Source organism: Scardinius erythrophthalmus (assembly GCF_964197995.2).
Source record: "Scardinius erythrophthalmus genome assembly, chromosome: 9".
In the NCBI taxonomy this organism is placed as follows: domain Eukaryota; kingdom Metazoa; phylum Chordata; class Actinopteri; order Cypriniformes; family Leuciscidae; genus Scardinius; species Scardinius erythrophthalmus.
This window is the reverse complement of record NC_138229.1, coordinates 29,820,205-29,842,989: the sequence shown is the minus strand read 5'-3', so window position 1 is coordinate 29,842,989 and position 22,785 is coordinate 29,820,205. Positions and strand designations below refer to the sequence as shown.

The 22,785-nt window shown below is 37.6% G+C and overlaps 1 protein-coding gene and 1 pseudogene across 2 annotated transcripts in view; one reads left to right on the top strand and one right to left on the bottom strand.

Moving 5' to 3' along the window:
• The first annotated feature begins 474 nt into the window (after window positions 1-474).
• Window positions 475-11,792, top strand: LOC308696422 (lipoamide acyltransferase component of branched-chain alpha-keto acid dehydrogenase complex, mitochondrial-like; annotated as a pseudogene). The gene is made up of 11 exons (XR_014032251.1): window positions 475-558; window positions 683-798; window positions 2,054-2,171; window positions 2,320-2,395; window positions 4,152-4,447; window positions 4,542-4,776; window positions 6,151-6,317; window positions 8,137-8,214; window positions 8,336-8,527; window positions 10,063-10,134; window positions 10,937-11,792. The product of XR_014032251.1 is annotated as a lipoamide acyltransferase component of branched-chain alpha-keto acid dehydrogenase complex, mitochondrial-like (transcript).
• A 348-nt stretch (window positions 11,793-12,140) lies between these two features.
• xpr1b (xenotropic and polytropic retrovirus receptor 1b) overlaps window positions 12,141-22,785 on the bottom strand; it is a 32,326-nt gene continuing 21,681 nt past the window's right edge. The window contains exons 9-15 of the mRNA XM_081375156.1: window positions 19,904-20,083; window positions 19,586-19,751; window positions 17,597-17,791; window positions 17,192-17,352; window positions 16,920-17,059; window positions 16,392-16,613; window positions 12,141-13,680 (exon numbers count right to left, since the gene is read on the bottom strand). Coding sequence (XP_081231282.1) covers window positions 13,626-13,680; window positions 16,392-16,613; window positions 16,920-17,059; window positions 17,192-17,352; window positions 17,597-17,791; window positions 19,586-19,751; window positions 19,904-20,083 — 1,119 coding nt within the window. The 3' untranslated portion in view covers window positions 12,141-13,625. The remainder of the gene's footprint in view (window positions 13,681-16,391; window positions 16,614-16,919; window positions 17,060-17,191; window positions 17,353-17,596; window positions 17,792-19,585; window positions 19,752-19,903; window positions 20,084-22,785) is intronic.

Genomic DNA, 22,785 nt, shown 5'->3' with positions numbered 1-22,785 from the left:
AATGACATTAAAGTAGGCTGTATTTTCGTTTACCATAAATGCTTGTCAGTACATACTGTATGACAATACACTTCAATATAAGTAATTGTGAAATTACATAAAGATGTACTTTATACTTAGAGTAGGCTACTTAAGTGGGTCAAAATATTACGTTCAGTTCGCACTTATAGGCTATTTTCTTTTATTAGAAGTATTATTACCGTTATAAGTACTTTTGTAGGCTTCTTGCAGGTCTGTCAACATATTTGAATAGAGTTTCACATTTTGTTTTACGATTAAGGTTGCACATTCAGCATATACGTTAATAAAGATAAAAACGTAAAGTTGTTAGGTAACGTTAATGAGTAAACACATATTTTGTTTTTCAAATAACTTTAAGATATTTTTCACTTCAAATAATTTGAATATACGGCGAAATCATGTTTACATGAAAAAACTAAACACTCATTGGCTGGTCAAAGGCGGCGTGAGCACGACGTCAACAAGCGTAACAAACAAGAGGATGCAAGATGAGAGATGACCAACACCACTTGGGGTTCGCAGTTACAGGAAGTCCTGGTTTGATTTCTCCATGATTATGTAGTAATAAGTGGTTGTAGCATTACATTTGAGTTGTTTTCGTCTTGCAGGGTAAATTTATTGTTGTCATGCGCTCAGTGAGTCGGTTGTTCATATCTCGCAGTTCCAGGATGCCGGAGAGATCTCCTGTGTTCATCATCTCTGTGAGGGTCTTGGGCAATCATGGCGGCGATGACATCAGTGGCAGTGCGGAGCTCTCTGAGAACACTGAGGCGTCTGGTGGGTCTAGAAACATTGTGCTTTCATTAAACGAATATAACGCACCGTGTTAGAGTTTCATAGTCGAATTACTTGCAGCGAACACGCACAAATTGAAAATATAATGAATTGCTGAAATATTCAGTCCTGTCCTCTGCTATAGTCAGTGTATATTCATTAAAGTCACCATGAAATCAAAATGATCATTTCTTATTTATATATCTTTTATTGGATAATGCAGTATTTGTTATTAATAGTTTATCCATGCACATATTAATTTATTTGATCTTCAGTTTATTTAATCTTTAATAAAAAAAAACGTAGATGAGTGATGACGTGTTTACTGGCGCAAGGGCTGAGATCACAGCAATAGCAAACAAACCACAACAATTCAATGATCCAATCAATTCCCACTGAACAAAATCAAGTTCCGCCCTACATTTTTTTTCTTGTTCGAGAAGTCATTTCGCTTGGCAATAAACCAATTTAACAATCGCGGTCCTGGACAGTGAGTGACCTTGCACATTAAGATAAAATCGGATTTTCACCAGTCATTGTTAAAAAACAAGCTAGCAAAATTTGCAAACTAACGGTAGTGAAGCGGCCAGAAGGATCGTTGTGCCACCACCTAAGCTCCGCCCACAAAAAAACGTCACTATGTTTACCAACTGAAAAGGGGTCTATAGGGAACAAAAGACTATTGCAACTTTGTTTAATGTCGACTTTAAAGGCACACTATGCAAAACCAGCAATGCAAGTTTGAGAGGTGGCACCCTGACAAATCTCACGAGAATCACGACTTGCTTTACGGCACGACTTCACATACATCAACAACATATGAAGCAGCCTCTATGGAAGACACTAGCACGCATTTCAGACGTGAATCATGGCAGAGTCGACGAAGAAAGCGCGGTCGGAAGAGTGCTGAGACGGCTCTGCTTGAGTGGTATTTACGACAGTAACGTTAAATACTCCACAGCGACTCTAGGTGTTGCTGTTTGAGAAAAACGGAAACTGCATAGTGTGCCTTTAAAGACTGCTTTCTAGTATACAACCAAAACAGACCCAAGGTCATGAATTACATTAAATGTCATGCAATTTTACATTGCCATATATTTTCACTGATCCCTGTTGTAAAACCTGCTTAGTGTATTAGTTAACGCATTTGCAGAAATGCTGCTGAGTTTAATTGACCCAGTAATCCCAGTCTGTCTCAGATAATTTTTGAAAAAAAAAAAAAGTTTAATGGTCTTGCCTATGTACATCAAATCCCCAGGTTGTATCCCATCGCCTCCAGCAGTGTCCCAGGCTCCAGGCCCTTGGACTGGCCCCTGTAGTTCACATCTCCACACCACTCACTTCAGTTCACTGGACAAGCCTCAGATCCAGCCATGGTATGCGTCGGAAAGATGACATTCCCATATATGTTCAAACAGGCTTATTAGCTTGTACAACATATTAACAAGCCCTGATCTTTCTGTTTATGTCATTGCTGTGGTAATAAACCAGACGGTTGCAGTGTGCTTTTGTTTATACTTTCAGTGGCCTCTGGACCGGTGCTGCAGTTTAAACTCACAGATATTGGAGAGGGCATTATGGAAGTGACAGTAAAAGAGTGGTATGTTGATGTGTTTGAATTTTGTATTGTAAACATGCTGAAATAGATCTTAATCTGAGACTTGAGTTTTGTCCCTAACAGAAGACTTGCTTTAGTGGAGCCACCAAAGTTGCTCTTAGACTAGGATCATCTGAGGTGTTTGTTAAGACGAGGGTTCTGAAATATTTTTGTCAGATTTTAAAGGTGTTTTATGTAAGGCGATTGTGACTTTATATCTCACAATTCTGATTTTATAACGCGAATGTGACTTTATATCTCACACTTCTGACTTTATAACATGTGATTGTGACTTTATATCTCACAAGTCTGTCTTTATAACACGTGATTGTGACTATATCTCACAATTCTGACTTTATAACACGTGATTGTGACTATATCTCACAATTCTTACTTTATAACACGCGATTGTGACTTTATATCTCGCAATTCTGACTTTACAACGCGATTGTGACTTTATATCTCGCAAGTCTGACTTTATAACACGTGATTGTGACTTTATATCTCACAATTCTGACTTTATAACGCGATTGTGACTTTACATCTCGCAATTCTGATTTTACAATGCGATTGTGACTTTATATCTCACAATTCTGATTTTACAATGCGATTGTGACTTTATATCTCACAATTCTGACTTTATAACACGCGATTGTGACTTTATATCTCGCAATTCTGACTTTATAACACGTGATTGTGACTATATCTCACAATTCTGACTTTATAACACGTGATTGTGACTATATCTCACAATTCTGTCTTTATAACACGCGATTGTGACTATATCTCACAATTCTGTCTTTATAACACGCGATTGTGACTTTATATCTCGCAATTCTGACTTTATAACACGTGATTGTGACTATATCTCACAAGTCTGTCTTTATAACACGTGATTGTGACTTTATATCTCGCAATTCTGACTTTATAACACGTGATTGTGACTATATCTCACAAGTCTGTCTTTATAACACGTGATTGTGACTTTATATCTCACAAGTCTGACTTTATAACACGCGATTGTGACTTTATATCTCGCAATTCTGACTTTATAACATGCGATTGTGACTTTATATCACAATTCTGTCTTTATAACACGCTATTGTGACTTTATATCTCACAATTCTGACTTTATAACACGTGATTGTGACTTTATATCTCACAATTCTGTCTTTATAACACGTGATTGTGACTGTATCTCACAATTCTGTCTTTATAACACGTGATTGTGACTGTATCTCACAATTCTGACTTTATAACATGCGATTGTGACTTTATATCACAATTCTGTCTTTATAACACGCTATTGTGACTTTATATCTCACAATTCTGACTTTATAACACGCGATTGTGACTTTATATCTCACAATTCTGACTTAATAACACGTGATTGTGACTTTATATCTCACAATTCTGTCTTAATAACACGTGATTGTGACTTTATATCTCGCAATTCTGACTTTATAATATGCGATTCTGACTTAATAACTTGCAATCACGCAATTCTGAGACAAAAAGTCAGAATGGCGAGATGTAAACTCGCAATTGCGAGGGAAAAAGTCGGAATTGTCAGATAAAAAGTCGAAATTACCTTTCTTTTTTTTTTCAGTGGCAGAAACAAGCTTCCAAAGTTACGGCCTAAACATTAGTGGTGCAAAAGAGCAATCAGCAAATAGCAAAACATGTTTATTTTACGGATTAACCCATTCTAAATAATAAATAATGGTGAATATTCCAAGCAAATTTATGCTGTATGCAGGTATGTCAAGGAAGGGGACAGGGTCTCCCAGTTTGACAGCATTTGTGAGGTCCAGAGTGACAAAGCATCTGTCACTACAAAGCGCTGGGTCAGTCACTGCTGTGGATCGTATTTTTAATATTCACTTTGAACTTGGAAATGTCCTTCCATCTCTGTCATTGTGCACTAATGCTGTTTGTCCTGCAGAGGGCGACCCAGAGGTGGATGTGGTAGAGACTCCAGCAATATCCTATAACCAATCACATGAAAAAACCCAGGCAACACCAGCGGTGCGCCGTCTGGCCATGGAGAACAATGTAATTGTGCATGGCATCAGACTGTAACCCCTCTATCATTGTGGCTCTATTGAGTTCTGTTTAATTCCTGATCTCTAAATCTGTCCTCTACCAGATTAAACTAAGTGAGGTGGTCGGGACTGGAAAAGATGGCCGTATTTTAAAAGAGGACATTATCAGTTTCTTAGCCAAGCAGACAGGAGCCATCCTTCCTTATAAGGTCCAGAAAATCCCAACACCTGTGATTTCCACTGCCGAGACCCCTCCCAAAGAGGAGACGCCCATCATGGCACCTCTGGCGATCCCGCAACACATCTTCTCCGGCAAAGACAGGACAGAGCCTCTGAACGGTGAGTTTGAGTGTGTTCCATGTTCTTGGATGTCGGTCAATGATAATTCAAAAATATATTGGTTACACTTTACAATAAGGTTTGTTAATTAACATTAGTTAACCACATTAGTTAGCATGAACTAATAATGAACTGCACTTATACAGCATTTATTAATCTTTGTTAATGTTACTTAATGCACTGTGAACTAATATGAATAAACAAAGAACAGCTGTATTTTTATTAACTAACATAGATTAACAAAGATTAACAAATACAGTAACAAATGTATTGCTCATAGTTATTTCATGTCAGTTAATGCATTAACTAATGTTAACAAATGAACCTTATTGTAAAGTGTTACCAATATATTATAAATGCAAATTCATGATTACAATGAATTGAACACACCTGTTCTGTTTTTTATATATATATATATATATATATATTTATTTATTTTTTATAATTAAAATAATAACGGGCACCATAAAGTTGTAAATAAAAAAAATAACCTGGCTTAAGTTTATTCTTATTTCTTAAATGTCATGTGGTGCGACTTCCCAAAAATGTAATATTTATTAAAGGGATAGTTCACTTAAAAATGAAAATTCTGTCACCATTTACTCACCCTCAAGTTGTTTAAAATCTTACTTTGTGTTCAGCAGAAGAAAGACATTCATACAGGTTTTTTGAAACAACTTGAGGGTGAATAAATGATCATTTTTAAGTGAACTATTCCTTTAATTAACAATTCATGATATGTGTAAACAAACTTTTTACCTTGAAAAATATAATAAACAACTTCGAAAATGATGATTAAAATGTGTTCACTTACATATATTTGATGTATAGAAAATATATCACTTTTTACTTGTTGGTTACACCACATGACATTTTCAGAGTCATTCAATTAAAACTGTTCTTGGAAAGGGCATAAAAGTTTTTTAAAACCATATGAAACCAACATAAGTACAAAACATACCCTTTTAAAAGCCCTTTCACAGCAAGAATGATAATGTTTTTTTATAAAACTATGACTATAGTAACTATATTGTTTTTAATAAGCGCATTGCTGTTATGTCGTTTGCTGATTTAAATGCCTGAGATCTTTGCGAAGATTTTGATTGGCTTTCGTTTTTTTTATCGTTCATCCACCAGAAAAAAAAGTCATTTTAAAAAGTGATTACAACAATATCGTTCCTCTGTGTTATAGTTGTGCTGTGGACTTCCCTATTATTATAGAATTACAACTATATAGTCACAGGTGTAAACTGACCTTAAGTTAAGGTTTAAGACCTTAAACTATACTGCCGTCTCTTTATCATGGATGTTATTTGTCATTGACTTGCATGTTTGGCTATCTTGAACATCTCTTCTATATGGTGATAAACACAGGATTCCAGAAGGCCATGGTGAAGACCATGAGCGCTGCACTGAAAATTCCTCACTTCGGTTACTGTGATGAGGTGGACCTGACGCAGCTAGTGCACTTGCGCTCGGAGCTGAAGGACATGGCCGAGTCTCGGGGTGTCAAACTCAGCTACATGCCTTTCTTCATCAAGGTGCTCTCCTGTTACACTTGGTGTTACACCAACCACCTGTTTCTGTTTATACACATTAAAAATTAAAGGGCCATCATGCTATAAGATTTTTGAATATTCATTTAAATATCCATTTTTTGTAGGTAAACTCTGAAATATAAAAATAACCAGTAATCATGAATGGCGGGAAATTTTTATCAGATTGTGAACGATCACTTCTCTAATGGCTTTTTGCTATGTGAATATTAAAGGCACACTATGTAATTTTTCACCACTAGAGGTCGCTTATTCAAATCAAAGGCGTAGCTCGATGATGCCTTGATTTCGGGGAATCATGGGAGTTGTTGTCTTCACCTCTACAGCCGGTGGAGAATACAACGGGACTCGGGCTGAAATCATATTCATGGATGACCGGTAATGTATTAAAGATTTACTAACGTTACGAAAGCTGTTGGAGCGAAACGAGACCGCTGGAGTGATTGCTAATGAGAGATGAGCGCGACACGCGGCTCGGGAGCAGTGGAGCTTTTATTATACACGCTTCTTCCGGTCATATGTATGTGGGGTAACACAGCGCTGTTTTATCACATTAGATACATTTGAGTGTGTTGAAAGGTGTTATAATGCTACTCTGTGTGTTCGCTCGGCGGCTGCTATATCAGACACTTGTTACACACTGCAGTGAGCTAGATCCATATTAGACATGGTAAATATGGTTCTCGCGGTAAATCAAGAAAACGAGATTTAAACAAAAAAAAGTGTTGAGCTATATAACAATGATTAGTTTTCTGTCGATGAATGTATCCTCACCTGTCTAATAAAACACATAATATATTAAAGGAACACTCCACCATTTTTTGAAATAGGGCTTATTCACCTTCTTTCCTACATTTAGATAGATGGGCAAATGCATTTTTGTCTCAGTGCATGCATTGTTTTAGTTTGACAGGGTCAGTGCTAGCTTAGCTTAGCATAATGAATGGAATCCTTTGTTGCCAGCTAGCATGTCCTGAGTAAAAGTGATATAAAAAAACACCTGATTACTTCTTGTGGCCTGCGTATTCACAACAAGTACAAATAGCGATGCAGATTAACACTAGGCGATTTCCTATGCAGATATTGACTTGGGACTATATTAGGGGGAAGCACAGGCGAAGCACTGCTACTTGGGCGCAGAGATATCACGCCCAAGTAGCAGTGCCTTGCCTGTGCTTCCCCCTAATATAGTCCTTAATATATAAGTCAAAATCTGCCTAGGAAATCGCCTAGTGTTAATCTGCATCACTATTTGTACTTGTTGTAAATACGCAGGCCACAAGAAGTAATTAGGTGGGTTTTTTTTGTTTTTTATATCACTTTTACTCAGGACATGCTAGCTGGCAACAAAGGATTCCATTCATTATGCTAAGCTAAGCTAGCACCGACCCTGTCAAACTAAAACAATGCATGCACTGAGACAAAAATGCATTTGCCCACCAATCTAAATGTAGGAAAGAAAATGAATAAGCCCTATTTCAAAAAACGGTGGAGTGTTCCTTTAAAGCTTATTTGGTGTTTCCATGGCTACAAAATAAAACCAGAAATCGAGGGTAACGTGGGTATGATGTCATTGATAGGCAACGCACAGACACGTCATGTTCTGGTTAAAATTGCTTATTTCTCTGGATTTAAACATTCTTTGAAAAAATTTGTGACAATGTAAGTACACAAATCAACTAAATATATAACATTGTTCTAGTGGGTTTTGGATATTTGGATTATTTACATAGTGTGCCTTTAACTCCAGGTGTTTGGGGTTAGATTATAATTCTAGATTGTTTTTTTCTACTGTTTTGTTCAGGCTGCATCACTAGGGCTCTTGCAGTTTCCTGTTCTCAATGCCTCTGTGGATGAAGGCTGCCAAAACATCACATTCAAGGCAAGACAAACCCCAAAAACACTCCAATTACATCACAACCTTTCTTTTTGAGGCTCATGGTATGCTGAAATGTCCAGAGCAGCACTATTTGGAATAACAGTTTTTATTTGTGTTCTCTCAGGCGTCTCATAACATCGGTCTGGCAATGGACACTCCTCAGGGCCTCCTGGTGCCCAATGTGAAGAGCGTTCAGGCCCTCAGTGTTTTTGACATTGCTGTGGAGCTCAACCGTCTGCAGGCTCTGGGTTCGGCTGGACAGCTGGGCACCGCTGACCTCACTGGAGGAACTTTCACCCTCTCCAACATTGGCTCGGTGAGGCGCCGTCCACCTGACTTCAGACTTCAGAAATAGGTCAAGTGTGTATTTTCTGCATCCCCCAATGGAATTGTCTAAACAGTTTCCCAAAAATCCTCATCTTCCATATCTCAGACGAACAGGTAGCCTTGTCCCAAACTCACGTCATTTGTAGTGCTGGTTTGAAAGTATCGATTTCTCCATTTTAATCGCTTCTCATTTTGATGAACCGATATCGATTCTTAAAGGGATAGTTCACCCAAAAAAGTTCACCCTCAAGTTGTTTCAAACCTGTATGAATTTCTTTCTTCTGCTGAACACAGTTGAAGATATTTTAAAGAATGTTGGTAATCAAACAGTTGATGGACCCCATTGACTTCCATAGTATTTTTTTTTTTTTCAAACTATGGAAGTCAATGGGGTCCATCAACTGGAACAACATGAGGGTGAGTAAATAATGACAGAATTTTTACTTTTGGGTGAACTATCCCTTTAAATCCCAAGAATCGACCATTTAGTCTATGCTGTTTTCAGTTGATGCATGAACAACACTTCATTACTCGTAGCGTGCCTTCCACCCAATAATCGCATTCTAAATTCTGATTGTGTTTCAAACAATGAATACCATTTTGATGCTATTTAATGTGGCGTGACAGATCGCTGTAGCTTCAGACAGCAAGTAAACCATTCACCTCTTCCTCTCTACTACTAGTTACACCACAAAATAAACACGAATGAACATCAGAAGGTTTGTTAAAAGAAACAGAACAACTTACTGAAATGTATCATATCTCATGTAATCGCGCAATCAGTGTTTCAACCGCAGAAAGACGTCAGTAAAACAGCTTGTAAACAATGTCACATAATGTTACATTTACCTCAGGAAACCCATTCAATGCCCATTAACTTGATAGTTAGCTAAAAAAATGAACACTAGAGAAAAGCATTTTTGCTAAATATATCCACTATTTACATATTAATTTTATGCTTACTCAACCCGTTCTTCAAGAGTTCATGTATGTTTGAGTAAATTCATCATGCTTTTTTTTTAATGATAGCTACTGCCTAAATGCAGAAAAACCTTATGTGCAATTTAAATGTTCTAACCTTTAATATTATAGTAATGTACTAATTGAAAGGATTCACTGTACAGTTTACAGCATTAGAGATATTTTTTTTCCCTTGAGGAAAATTGACATGTTCCTGATCCGATAGAATTGAAACCAATCGCAAGAGTGTCAAAGCTCAGCTCGAATCATTCGTCCACTGGAACAGATTGCAGTTCGGCCACTAGTGATGCAAAAATTACACACTGCACTTGGTCTTAAACACTATGTTACCCTATTTGGGCCTCGACTGCAGCCGCCCCGAATTTTGGGCCTCATGATCGTTATTCTGTTTGGAGGATATATATGAGGGTCTGGAAGGTCTAAGCGTTTCTTTTATGGGTTAGCAACCCTCAAACAACAGCAGGCTTTCAATGGGCTTCTATTTGCTATCTAGCGATAATCTGATCTCTCCTCATAAAATAATTAAAGTAATTTTTCATTTAGATTGGAGGGACGTATGCCAAGCCTGTGATTCTGCCCCCGGAGGTGGCCATCGGAGCTTTGGGAAAGATCCAGGTTAGCTGCTTGTTTTCTTCACTCTTTAATAAAAAAAGGAGATGATTGTTGAATCATTGGATCTACAGTAAATAATAGTGATTTTTTGCTGCATTGCTTTTGTATGTTCTATAGCGAATTATAATAAACCATACATGCTGATATTTTGCACTTTTTGTCACATCTATTCATTTATTGACGACGTTCATACATACTATGGCTTCAACCACTGCAGAACCTCAAGACTGTGTATCAAGGTCAGATATTCTCCTAAAATCAGATCATTTGTAATTTTTTTAGGACTTTTATGACAAGATTCAAGTTATGAATCATGTTATGAATTATGACAAGTTCAGGTTGTAAAATGTAATGTTGTGCCACTACCCAAAACTTCCAATGCTATGAAAAAATATATTTCTAAACTTAATATGATACGTACGCTCGCATTTATTCAAGGTTTAAGGACTTAAACTGAACTGCTCTTGCAATGGTTGAAGGTCAGAACTATATGAAACCAACATGAATACAGTTCATGTGTTATATGAACTTTCTGTTTTATAATCACCATATAATGTACCATTGTTTGAAGATTTTTTTTTTTTTTGGCCAATATCCAATATGCAGTGATTTTCAATAGAAATGAAAGATTTCCCCACGCAGAGTTCGTGTCGGGTTCAAGTTGTCCTCACTCGGCTGACCACTAGAAAACTGCTTGGTTTGAAAGCTGTGCTTCATGCATCGCTACATTATTGACAGTGGGCTTTTTTTGGCTAAATTTTCAGTGATATTTCACTTATGTGACCGTTTCTCTGCTCTGCTGCAGGTGCTGCCCAGGTTTAACTCCCGTGATGAGATACTGAAGGCGTACATCATGAAGGTCAGCTGGTCCGCCGATCATCGAGTCGTAGACGGGGCCACCATGTCCCGCTTCTCCAACCTGTGGCGGTCTTACCTGGAGAACCCAGCTGCTATGGTCCTGGATCTCAAATGAAGGCTGCTCTGGAAATGAGATCTCCGCTGGAGTGTCTTTAGGTTACTTACAACTGCAATACAGTGTTGTGGCTATCATCATGAAAACACACGTTTCTGCGTTCACATTCATTTGTGGGAGGGAAAAGATGCCTTAATTTTTTAACTATGCATCATAAAACACTTGCATCATGTTAATGAGTGTTTTTGAGTGGGTGTTTTTTCTAATGCGCATACGGAGGCTGATACTGACTGGCTCTTGGACAAGCATAACATCTCATTGTTTGTTGACTTTCTCTGAGACTTCATTCACACAAGCGTCTGTAGAGCTGACAGACAGTCACTTCATCTAAAACCACTTGTGTGCCAATTAGACTGGATGTCTGAGTAAAGAAAGGACCATCATTTAACTGTTAAATGAACAATTGGGCCACGCATGGATAGACTACTAAAACGTGATGGGAATAAAGTTTTTTTTTGGCAAGCTGCATTGTTATAATTTTCTAAATCTTATTAAATATTGTGGTTAAAAGGCACGATCACATAAGATGAACAGATTTAATTTAGGCTTGACGCACAAGAACAAGCCTCATTGGTTTTCCTGCGGGAGCTCAAATGAGATAAGTGACAAGTGAGAACAAGTGTTTGAGCTTCTGTTTACCATATTTGATCAGTGTTTATATATGAATAAAAGCCTACATTAAAAGCGATTGTGTCTCTTAAGATTTGGATTACAATCTCTTTAAGAACTTTTTGAAGCAGCAAAGTTTTGGTTACATGGTCTTTCAATGGAGAGACCGAAATCTCTTAGGATTCATAAAGAAAAGCGAAAGTCATATGGGTATGAAATTACAAGAGGGGGAGTAAATGACAGCGGTTAAATTTTTGGGTGAAATATCCATTTAAAAATCACACATTTAGATTCAGATTTCAGAAACCAAAGAGCAGTTTCAGCCTAAGTTTGAGCTATAACAAGGCAATCTTGTCAATTTTTGTGGTTTAGTAATCTCGATCTAAATGCATGTCTAAAATGAGTTTAAATACCATGAGAAAACATCAACAGAGAAACCTTGTTTTTTTATATTTTTGGTCCAAGCATTTACTTGGGACAGTAGTACATGACATAGTATGTGAGGTGTAGCCGGTGAGAGTCTTTGAGTCTTGCAGCGTAGTTGAATCAAATGAATGTCTTACAATGATCTCGTTCACAGACAGCAAGGTCTTCAGAGGTACAAATACACATTTCCAACTGGAATGGATTATAAAACATCATACGAGAACTACCTGGGCATAATCATTCAGAAAACCATCCTTGCCTAATGTCTCATCATGATTTACGCAACAAGTTTAACGAACGATTCACACAGAAACTCGTTGTGCTCGTGTATCAATCATAAGCTTCATCTGAAAAGAAATGGAAGGTTTCGGTTCTCCCTGGAACCTCTGAAACCCTCAGGTGGTCTGGAGGTTGCTCTGGAAGACACTGACTGAAATTAAAATAAAAAACGATCAGAGACCGGGAATGCTACTCAAGTGGAATGTGACGAGAGAATAAGGTATGCGTGTTTTTCACACTTTAAAAAAAACAACAAAATGGAGGATCGTATGTAGGAAGTCCGCTTTAAAACGAAGGCTAAGGAAATGTTCTCGAGGAATGCTTTAGATATTTGGCTAGCTCTTAAAATGAGCCTGACACTTTTGAAGCAAAGGGGTTTTTCTCTTTCTGGGTCTACAAAAGCAGCACCTCTTCAAACTAGACTGACTATAAGACACATGAAAGAAAAATGTTTAATAACAGAGGTATAAATCCCATTTGGCATTTTAGATTAGGTAACTACGTCGGTGTTTTGTGTTTAAATCGACTTCGAATGGCAAAGTATTTAATAACTATAAATATCAAAGTATTTTTCATTCAGAGCCACCTGAGGGTTGGTCAAAAGCATGCAGAGGTCCTGGGTAAAAGTCCAAGGTTTAAAGCAACGTTCAAGGCATCTCTCCTTCACATAAATAACAATGAAATGTACATTCAGAAAAAAAAAAAAGTAGAAATTGCCATTTTCATGAATGAGGGTAAACCAGTCCATGTGCTACATGAATGTCTTCACACCCTCCTCATAAAAGTCTTGAAAGAAAGTATCCAAACCGATTGACTGATCACACCTGCAGCAATGAAGAACAGCACAGTCAGGTGTTTGATTTGTATGAACGCAATCCAATCAAGCGGTTTGTGAACTGACACGCTGTCCTTTGAATTCACTTGAAGATCCACATATTGTATCTTCACAAAAATGATCAAGGCAGCAACGAAGGAATCGAAAAACAGTACAGTAACTAAGAAGTGTTCGCTCCTGTTGTGAGCTCATATGCATGTACGAGTCAGTGAGATGTTGTGAGAAGTGTGTGTGTGTGTGTGTGTGTGTGTGTGTGTCTGGGTGGTCAGGCAGCTTTGTGATGGATTGATTGGATAGCTTCTGAAGAGTCGAGGCTCACTGAGGTCTATGGTCCTTGAAAAACACTTTATCAAGCCATTGTGGACGCAAAGGTCAGGTGTCGTCATCTGTGTCCTCTATCAGGACTTTGGTGTCTCGGACTTTCGACCTGAAAAAATAAATAAATAAAAAAAATTAGAGAGATCATTGAGTTAATCAAACTTTCATCATGAGAGCATCTGTATGATGGTGCTCAGAAGCTTACAAGCCAATTTTATTCACCAAATAGGGTCCCTGATGTCCCGTTACTTTTTATTAAAGGCACTTTTAAAAGAGAGTTTAAAATTGGAAACTGCTAAATGAACTCATATAGGTCAACAAATCAAGTCATTTTCTCAATTCAATCACGTTTTCAAAGATTTGACAATCTTTTTGTTTTAAGAAAAACATACATTTTTCTGTTACAGGAAACATGCATTCATCAATAACTACAAACCCAAACTTAGAAATATATTATTTTATGCTAAAACTACAACAGTTACTCACTTAATTCATAAACAACATATTCTGAAGGTTAGACTGATCTGAAACCAAAAAATACGTCTTTTGTTTTTTTTCAAGCCCTATTTCGCACCCTTTTTTTGGGGATTTATCTACTGTTTTAAGGATGAAGTTGCAATGCTTGATGTTGGTATCTTGAATCTCAGACAATGCTATAGCATCTAAACCAGTTGTTCCCAACCAGGGGGCCTCTGCAAACTTTCAAAGGGGACTCAAGATGACTAAAAATGAAGAGAAAAAGCATTACGATAAGCTAAAAATAAATAAAAATAAAGGTATTTCTTATTTTGTTTCACTTCAATAAGTGAAAACCCAGGTTTTAGAAAAGAAAAAAAGTATACATGAGGCAGCTTCATTTAAAAGTGATTTCTAGAGAAGTCAGGTCAATTAATAAAAACTTAAAACTCTGTAGGCAGTTTAAAATGAATATACACAAGTAATGCCAAGCTTTAAAATATTTAATAAGATAGAAATTAGAAAAAAAAAATCCTTAACATTTATTATTATCCAAGATAATTAAAACAACTGGAAAAGTCAAATTCATTGATTTAAAATTCAGAAGTTTGGGATCCCTGAAGAGCGTTCATTTCTTAATACTTCTGGACTCTTGAAATGTAAAATAATTATTTGATCCCCTGCTAATTTTGTAGGTTCGCCCACTTACAAAGAAATCAAGGGTCTATAATTTTTATGGTAGGTTTATGTTAACGGATAGAGACAGAATATCAACCCAAAAATTCAGAAAAACACATTACATAAAGATTGTAAATTAATTAACATTTGATCGAGTGAAATAAGTATTTGATCCCCAAGCAACCCGCAAGAATTCTGCCTCCCACAGATTGGTTATGTGCCCGTGTTAAACACAGATTAGTCCTGTCACTTTAAGAAAGTACTCCTAATGTCAGTGGAAACCTGTCCACAGAATCTGTATCTTCCATTCCAACCTCTCCACCATCATGAGCAAGACCAAAGAGCTGTCAAACGTCAGGGACCAGATTGTAGACCTGCACAAAGCTGGAATGGGCTTCAAGATCATCAGCAAGAAGCTTGGAGAGGAGGAGACAACTGTTGGTGTGATTATTCGGAAATGGAAGAAATACAAAAGGAAAAATCAATCGCCCTCGGTCTGGAGCTCCATGCAAGATCTGGCCTCATGAGGTAAGGATGATCATGAGAAAGGCGAGGGATCAGCCCAGAACTACACGGAGGAACTTGTTAATGATATCAAGGCAGTTGGGACCACAGTAACCAAGCAAACCACTGGTAACACACTACGCCCCAATGGACTGAAATCCTGCAGCGCCCGCAAGGTCCCCCTGCTCAAGAAGGCACATGTTCAAGCCCATCTGAAGTTTACCAATGAACATCTAATGCTTCAGTCGTGTTTGGAGGAAGAGAAATGCTGACTCTGACCCCAAGAACACCATCCCTACAGTCAAGCACGGGGGTGGAAACATGCTTTTGGGCTGTTTCTCTGCTAAAGGTACAGGACGACTTCACTGTTTTGAGGGGCTGATGGACGGGGCCATGTACCGGCAAATCTTATAAGAGAACTTCCTTCAGCCAGAACACTGAAGATGGGTCTTCCAGCATTACAATGACCCAAAACATACCGCCAAGGGAACAAAGGAGTGGCTCAAGAAGAAGCGTGGCCTAGCCAGTCTCCAGACCTTAATCCTATAGAAAACCTGTGGAGGGATCTGAAACTTCGAGTTGCAAAGCGACAGCCAAGAAACCTTAAGGATTTTGAGAGTATCTGTAAAGAGGAATGGACCAAAATCCCTCCTGAGATGTGTGCAAACCTGGTGACCAACTGCAAGAAACGTCTTACATTTGTGATGCCAACAAAGGTTTCTCCACCAAGTACTAAGGCATGTTTTGCTTGGGGATCAAATACTTATTTCACTCAGTGAAATGCAAATCAATTTATAACCTTTTTAATGTGTTTTTTTTCTGGATTTTTGGGTTGATATTCAGTCTCTATCCATTAAAAATTATAGACCCTTCATTTCTTTGTAAGTGGGCAAACTTACAAAATAAGTAGGGATCAAATAATTATTTTCCACACTGTAATTTACAGAAACTAGGAATGTAAGGCAATTGAATATTATTGTGGACAAAGAGAGGAGTCAAAAGGATGAGAACAACTGATTTAAACCAATCTGACAAAATCTTTTCATGTTTAAAATTAAATTCAGCTAATGAAGATTCATCTGACGTTTCTTTATGTTGCATCTATTGCCAGCTGCTTTTGCTGTTCAAAGCTTGTTTTAATGGATTCCATGTCTGGATTTATGTCTGTGTGGTTGCACGTACTGGGAGGAGAGGCGTGGTCTTCTCAAGGACATGCTGTAGCTTCTCTTCCAGTTCTTCTTTCCTTTTCTGTTCCTCACACCATCCTCCTGGTCCATCATTTGCTCCAGCAGCGTCAGGTCATCTGCATTCAGAGGCGCTACTGAGATGTCCCGCACTGCTCTGAACTCACCACAGTTATTCAGGTGTTCGTTCTCCAGGCGGAAGAAGTTCCAAACAAAGCGCCTGAAACAGATGCCAGATTATGAGGGTAAGTTACTTTACTATTTCCAGCTGAAAAATAATATGCCATTAATTTAAGGAGACATTAATGAGGATGAGGGCCTGATGAATAAAAACAGATGAAATGGCTTCTTGATTGTCATGGCTTCAGATTGGCCAATATAGCGTTCCAATAATGCTAAAATACACAATAGCTATGTCATGAAAAACATGTTCATCAAAGAGGTCAACTATTAACCACAGGTTGTGGGTAGGAATAGGTAAATGAGTCACAAAACCAGGCATATGGATATATGCAGGTATGCTCACCTGAAGACCTCCAGAGGTGCGAGGATAGTGGCCAAAATATCAGAAATGTTAGGGTATGCAGTCATAATCCCAAGGGAAAGCGGAATGGTCCATGCAAAGCGCAAGATTACATCTTCTATTATGGCACAGTAATAGTAAGCCTGTTCAAAGAGAGCACACAAATTAACAACAACGAATCTGTCTACAGTGTAAATGCTGTGGAGGGGTCTGTTCGCTACAAAAATATTTAAACAAGACAACTTAAGTGCCAACAGTGTGTGTATTATTCTTACTTTCTGTGGATATACTATCTCCTCTCTGAGAAGGGTGTTCTCCCCTGCGTTTTTGTCAAACAGACCCCAGTCCATCTTCAGGTCCCAGATTAAGGTGTAGCAGGAATTAACGATCTTGCAGGCAATCATAATATACAAGAAGACCTGACCTTCCTGAAAACCTAATGATAACAGACAGGTAGTGACATGAGAGAACATCACAGACATAAGAGAACACAGGACTGCACATTTAGCCACATGACATTCCTCAAGGTTCTGTGTGTGGTCCGCTTTTAATCTCTAAAAAATATCATACACCATATTTTACCTGAGTGCCTTTCACACTTGTTTTGAGTGGAAACAAAAAATGTCATGTTGAGTAAACAAAGAACTACAGGTAAAGAATGCCACAGCTCAGGTGCTTACTTTCATGAGTCTGATAGAGCGCAGAAAAGATGACCACGAAGAAAGTAGTGGAGTATTTGCCAGCATTGGCCAGGTGAGGGAAGGCACGCTTTGTGTCCCGGTAACGCCTCAGGCACTGCACAAACCGGAACCATGCAGGCAAACACTGGATTACAGCTCGTACTCCATATGAATATGAGTGACAAATCCCTCCACCTGGTTTGAAAACAAAAACACATTAACATGTCATCATTAACTGCCCAATAAAAGCATGATTAAATTAACCCTCTGGGGACCAAGCTGTTTTTGGGGTCCTTGAGATGTTCTGACATGCCTTGACATTTGTGCTTTTTTCAGTAATTTATAAACATGTTAATGGCAAAGGTGTAAATTCACTCTATATAGCACAAACAGGGCTACCATAATATGCGAGCAACGTGTATGTAGATGTTTGTTTTTTAAGAGAATAATGTTTATGCGTGGTTATTGGAAAAAATTAAAATGAAAGTTGCTGAATTAAGACCACAAAACACATATTAAATATGTCCACAAGACTTTTGACTAATGGATGTTGTCCCTTTGAGTTCTAGCTTCAAAATGATGTAAAAATAGTCTTGCTTTATCGTTCACAAAAAAAAAATACATTGATTTAAATGGTGTAAAACAGGTTTTGCTTGGAAAGCCAATATGCGAGGGGGAGGAGTAGTTTACACCTTAGATTACAATGTCCCACCCACTCTGCATAATGATGAGCCATTCACTCAGGTGTGAAACTGACTGAGCCACAATGCAAGGACAAAAGATGTATTTAGAAGAAGACTTATATTGACCATTTAAGATTTCGCTTACATCTCTCTTGTAAATATGTTTTGCTATTTTATTAAAAATGTTACAATTACAACAATAATTACAATTTCAACAATATTTCAAGTGTACTCTTTCTTTGTAAAAAAAAAAAAAAAAGATTATAGGCCTACATTTTATCATATGTATTCATTAGTTTGAATATAGCCAACATTGGAACATCTAACATCTTAGTCAATGAATTTATTTTTGACAAAAATAGTATTTTTTTGCAGTTTAATACGTTGCTTATACAAATACATTTTATTTCAACATATTCCAGTCGATTTTTACTCATCTCAGTAGGCTATAGCAAAGCAGTTTATTCTTTCACACACAGACGCGCAATTCATATTTAGGCTAAACAGTCTTTACAAATATGTCCCCTTCATTCATCTCACAGAAAGGCGAGTCATATTATAGAAATGAGATTCATCTTTTTGCGGTTTACATATTCCACACGTGATAAAAGAAAACAGCCTACCTCACTCCTCAGCGGGATCTGCTCCTCATATCAGGAGATATTGCTCCTCATCAGCACTGTTCTGAGGAATCTTTTCTCCATAAGGTAGGCTATAATGTCTCACTCGCGAGGAGTCGCGACGCGCTTTGTTTACAGCTGATGTGGGCGTTTCACAGCTCTGAAATAGTTCTCAGAATTTGCGTTTGAATAGCACGCGCTCTCCGGGGAGTGGTCACATTACTGTGAATTAGCTCGTAATGAGCTCGACAGGAGTCACTCTCTTTTTATACAGATTACAGAAGCTGAGAATATTTGTTTTTTATATAAATGACTTCATTTAAAAGATGCGATCTAAAGCTTTATGCATGTGGGTATGTTTGCCTGTTTGACTGAATTTTCGCGGAGTTCTAGATCATTTTCGAATGCGTTTCAAATGGGAGTTTACTGACAGAGAAGGCAGAAATCGCATCATGTTAATTTTTCTTTATTTGTCAAAAAGCAAAACACTTTATTTTTATTGTGAATAGAAAAAATAGAAACTGAACAGGATCGATTGATGAATTACACGAAAATGAAAGATCAAAATTAACAGAGCATTTAGTGTTTATTTTCATTGCTAAAAAAAAAAAACGAGCAAAATGCGCGTGCGCGTTTGTGGTCCCCAGAGGGTTAAAATACAAGGACATTGATGTGCATCTGGATACCTTTACTCAATAGCTTCCCCTCAGAATTGGTCCAGTTCAGCTCTATACTGTAGAAGCAGATCATGTACTCCAGATCCATCAGAAGCACTACTAGAGAGTTGAGTTGGTCAGCCAGCCAGAAATCTGCAAACCCAACTCTGTGAAATGGAGCTGTGACCACTCGAAACTACGAACAGAAAAGGGTGGAAAATAAAGGAGGAGGATTTGACCAATTCAATCAATAATTTAAAAATGGAATAATGTCTCATAAAAGTGCAACTTTGAAAATCACAACGAATGCTGTTGTGTGATATGTATTTGGATTCTCCTGGCCCTTACCAGTAATTTGAGCAGCCAGAAGCGAGATTTGTAGTAGCATGTTTTGAAAGGGTTGATAAGGAAGAAGAAGAAGAACCCATAGAGAGCTAGAGGGTTCACTTGTATAGGGATCTTTGTGTCCTCAGCGAAGAGGCAGGACAGAATACTGACGCACCAAAGAACTCCAAGGAAACCAGCAATCTGCACAAAAACAGAGTGAAAAATGTATGCATATTTAAATATATAGGTTGTCGTCATATTATGGCTCACCACTCCAATGAATAAAAAAAATAAAATAAATAAATAAAAAAAATAAAAACCTTCCATATTTATACCTCATAAAACATATATTTAAACCCATATATGTCAAAAATGGATCCCAACTTCTGTGAAATCTGACATCTTCACTAAGAGAAGCACAGTTTAAGTCAGAGGTCCCCAACCCCCGGGCCGGTACCGGTCCATGGGACATTTGGAACCGGGCCGCACAGAAAGAATATATAACTTAACGTATTTTCCGGACAATAAATCGCTCCGGAGTATAAATCGCATCAGTCAAAAAATGCGTCATGAAGAAGAAAAAACATATATAGCCTAAGTCGCGCTGGACTATAAGTCGCATTTATTTAGAAATGTAGCCTATTTCACAAAAAAAAAAAAAAAAAAAGTTACGGACGGGACAGTTCTCCGTTGCTGACGTGAACGTTCTGAAAGCGGCACTGACTGCTTTAAAACTTTCACAAAGACCTCAAACAGAAAGCAAAAAGCCTGTCTTTAAATTTAATTTCGTTTTGTATTAATTGTATCTTAATTTTAATCAATGTTTCATCAACCAATTGCCTGGATTTAATAAGTAAATATAGTAGAAAATATTTAATCACGACACGGAGGCGCGGGCGCGTGAACTGGAGCTGATCTCATAAATTAACCGAAACTCAGTGATAAGGTAGCCTACTTTCCTCACAGACCTGAGATATAGAAAGCTTGAAATGTCTACTTTTAAACAGAACAATTCAAAACGAAAGAAAACTGACTGTTCTCTGCTTATGTAATAAGCAGTATGAAATAATTCGTATGAAATGTGCATTTCTCTCTGGTGCATTCACTAGCACTAGGCCTACTGCGAAGAACGAGTCAGCATCATCAACTTCATCTTTGCACAGAAAACACTTGTTTATTATTAAACAATTAAAATGTCTCCTGCTATATTTTACATATTCATAATCATTAATTTTGCCGGTTCTTTGTGACAGCTTTTAGGTGCTTTATTGGCAGCGCCACCCTTACATCGCATCAGCACCGTAAACATGGAGATTTTTTTTCTTTTGGGGAGCATTTTGTTTGTGTTCAGGCTTTCTCAGTTGTCTTTAGGCGCGATGTTACGAGTACACTGCTAATAAAATTGCGAGTAATCCTAGCCTACACATTGGATTCACGTTTATTATCATATTTAAAAAATACCCCAGTTTTTATGCCGGTCGTATCATTTTACTTTGTTGTATTTATCCGCCACACCTTAAAGGCCGGTCCGTTTAAATATTGTCTGATATTAAACCGGTCCGTGGCGCAAAAAAGGTTGGGGGCCGCTGGTTTAAGTAATCTAAAGATACATGTTCAAGTACATCCCTGTGCCAAAGTGTTATTGAAGGTTTTTTTTCCGATAGCCAATTCAAAAGAATACATTTTCTTGCACAAAATGATAGAAACTTATAAAGCATCTTTTTATGTTTCTGTAATGTCACCATGTATTAAAAGCAGCATATACAGTACATTGGGTCACAGCCTGTGTTAATAGACAAGATAGCATCTAAGTCAGGGAACTACACTGCGACCAAAATGGTCGCATATGCGACCTTTTGAAATGCCATTGCGACCAAAATTTTTAATGGGTCGCAAATGTATCACTGATTATTTTTGTACCTATGTTTTAGGCAATATGCTATGATTTACTGTGAGCATTTATTAAAACAGAAATGTGTATTTTAAGAATACGTTTTATAACGTGCTCTGTCTGAGCATTCAACACATAAGTTGGCTTCAGCCCCGCGACCGTTACTTAGATTAAAACGTACCATTGTATCTGCGCGACTCGCGAGCTCTCTCTCTCTCACAAATACGGACGCGCGCACACAGAGAGAGTAGATAATTGTAAAATGAAAATTGACGGGCTATAGCTTAAATTTTGTTCTTGCTTGTTTTTTTTTCTGTCAAAATGTCGGAAAGCATATTGTATTATCCAGCCGTGTTTTTAAAATTCGTTCAATGACGGACGTTTTGCAACACAGCCCTCGTTATATGTCGGATTCGTTAAACTTAGCCTACTTGATATTATTTTTAGAATACGTGATTCGTTATGCTATTATTGGACTCCTGTCTATTCATTGTGCAATGTTCAAATGCAAAGACAGCACGTCACAAATAGAAGCCCTTTTCCCTGTGCTATTTAGTATCATATTTGGTTATTGGAATAATAAATTAAGTAGCCTATCTTTATTGTACACCTGTTTTTTTTTTCCTGTTTTTTTTTTACTGTTTTCTAGGGGTTTCTTAATTTTAGACAAGTTGACCAGCACACATTATATGCAATGCAATATAATGCATGTGTGTCCTATGTGTGACATATTTTGCACACAGGTAAAGGTGCCCAACATAAGTCATTTCTAAAGTAAAAAAAAAATTTAAAATTTGGAAAATATCTCTTTATTTGATTATCAGTAAATTTGTTTTCTATACAGAGATATCGATATCGGCCATAACAGCAATATTAATATCGGTTATTATCGATATCGGCCACAATTTTCACATCGGTGCATCACTACTTAAGAGTTCAGGAGTCTGCCCATCTGTGCCAACCATAGCATGTTGAAATCCATTTTGCACTTTATTGTGTACTGTATTTTCTA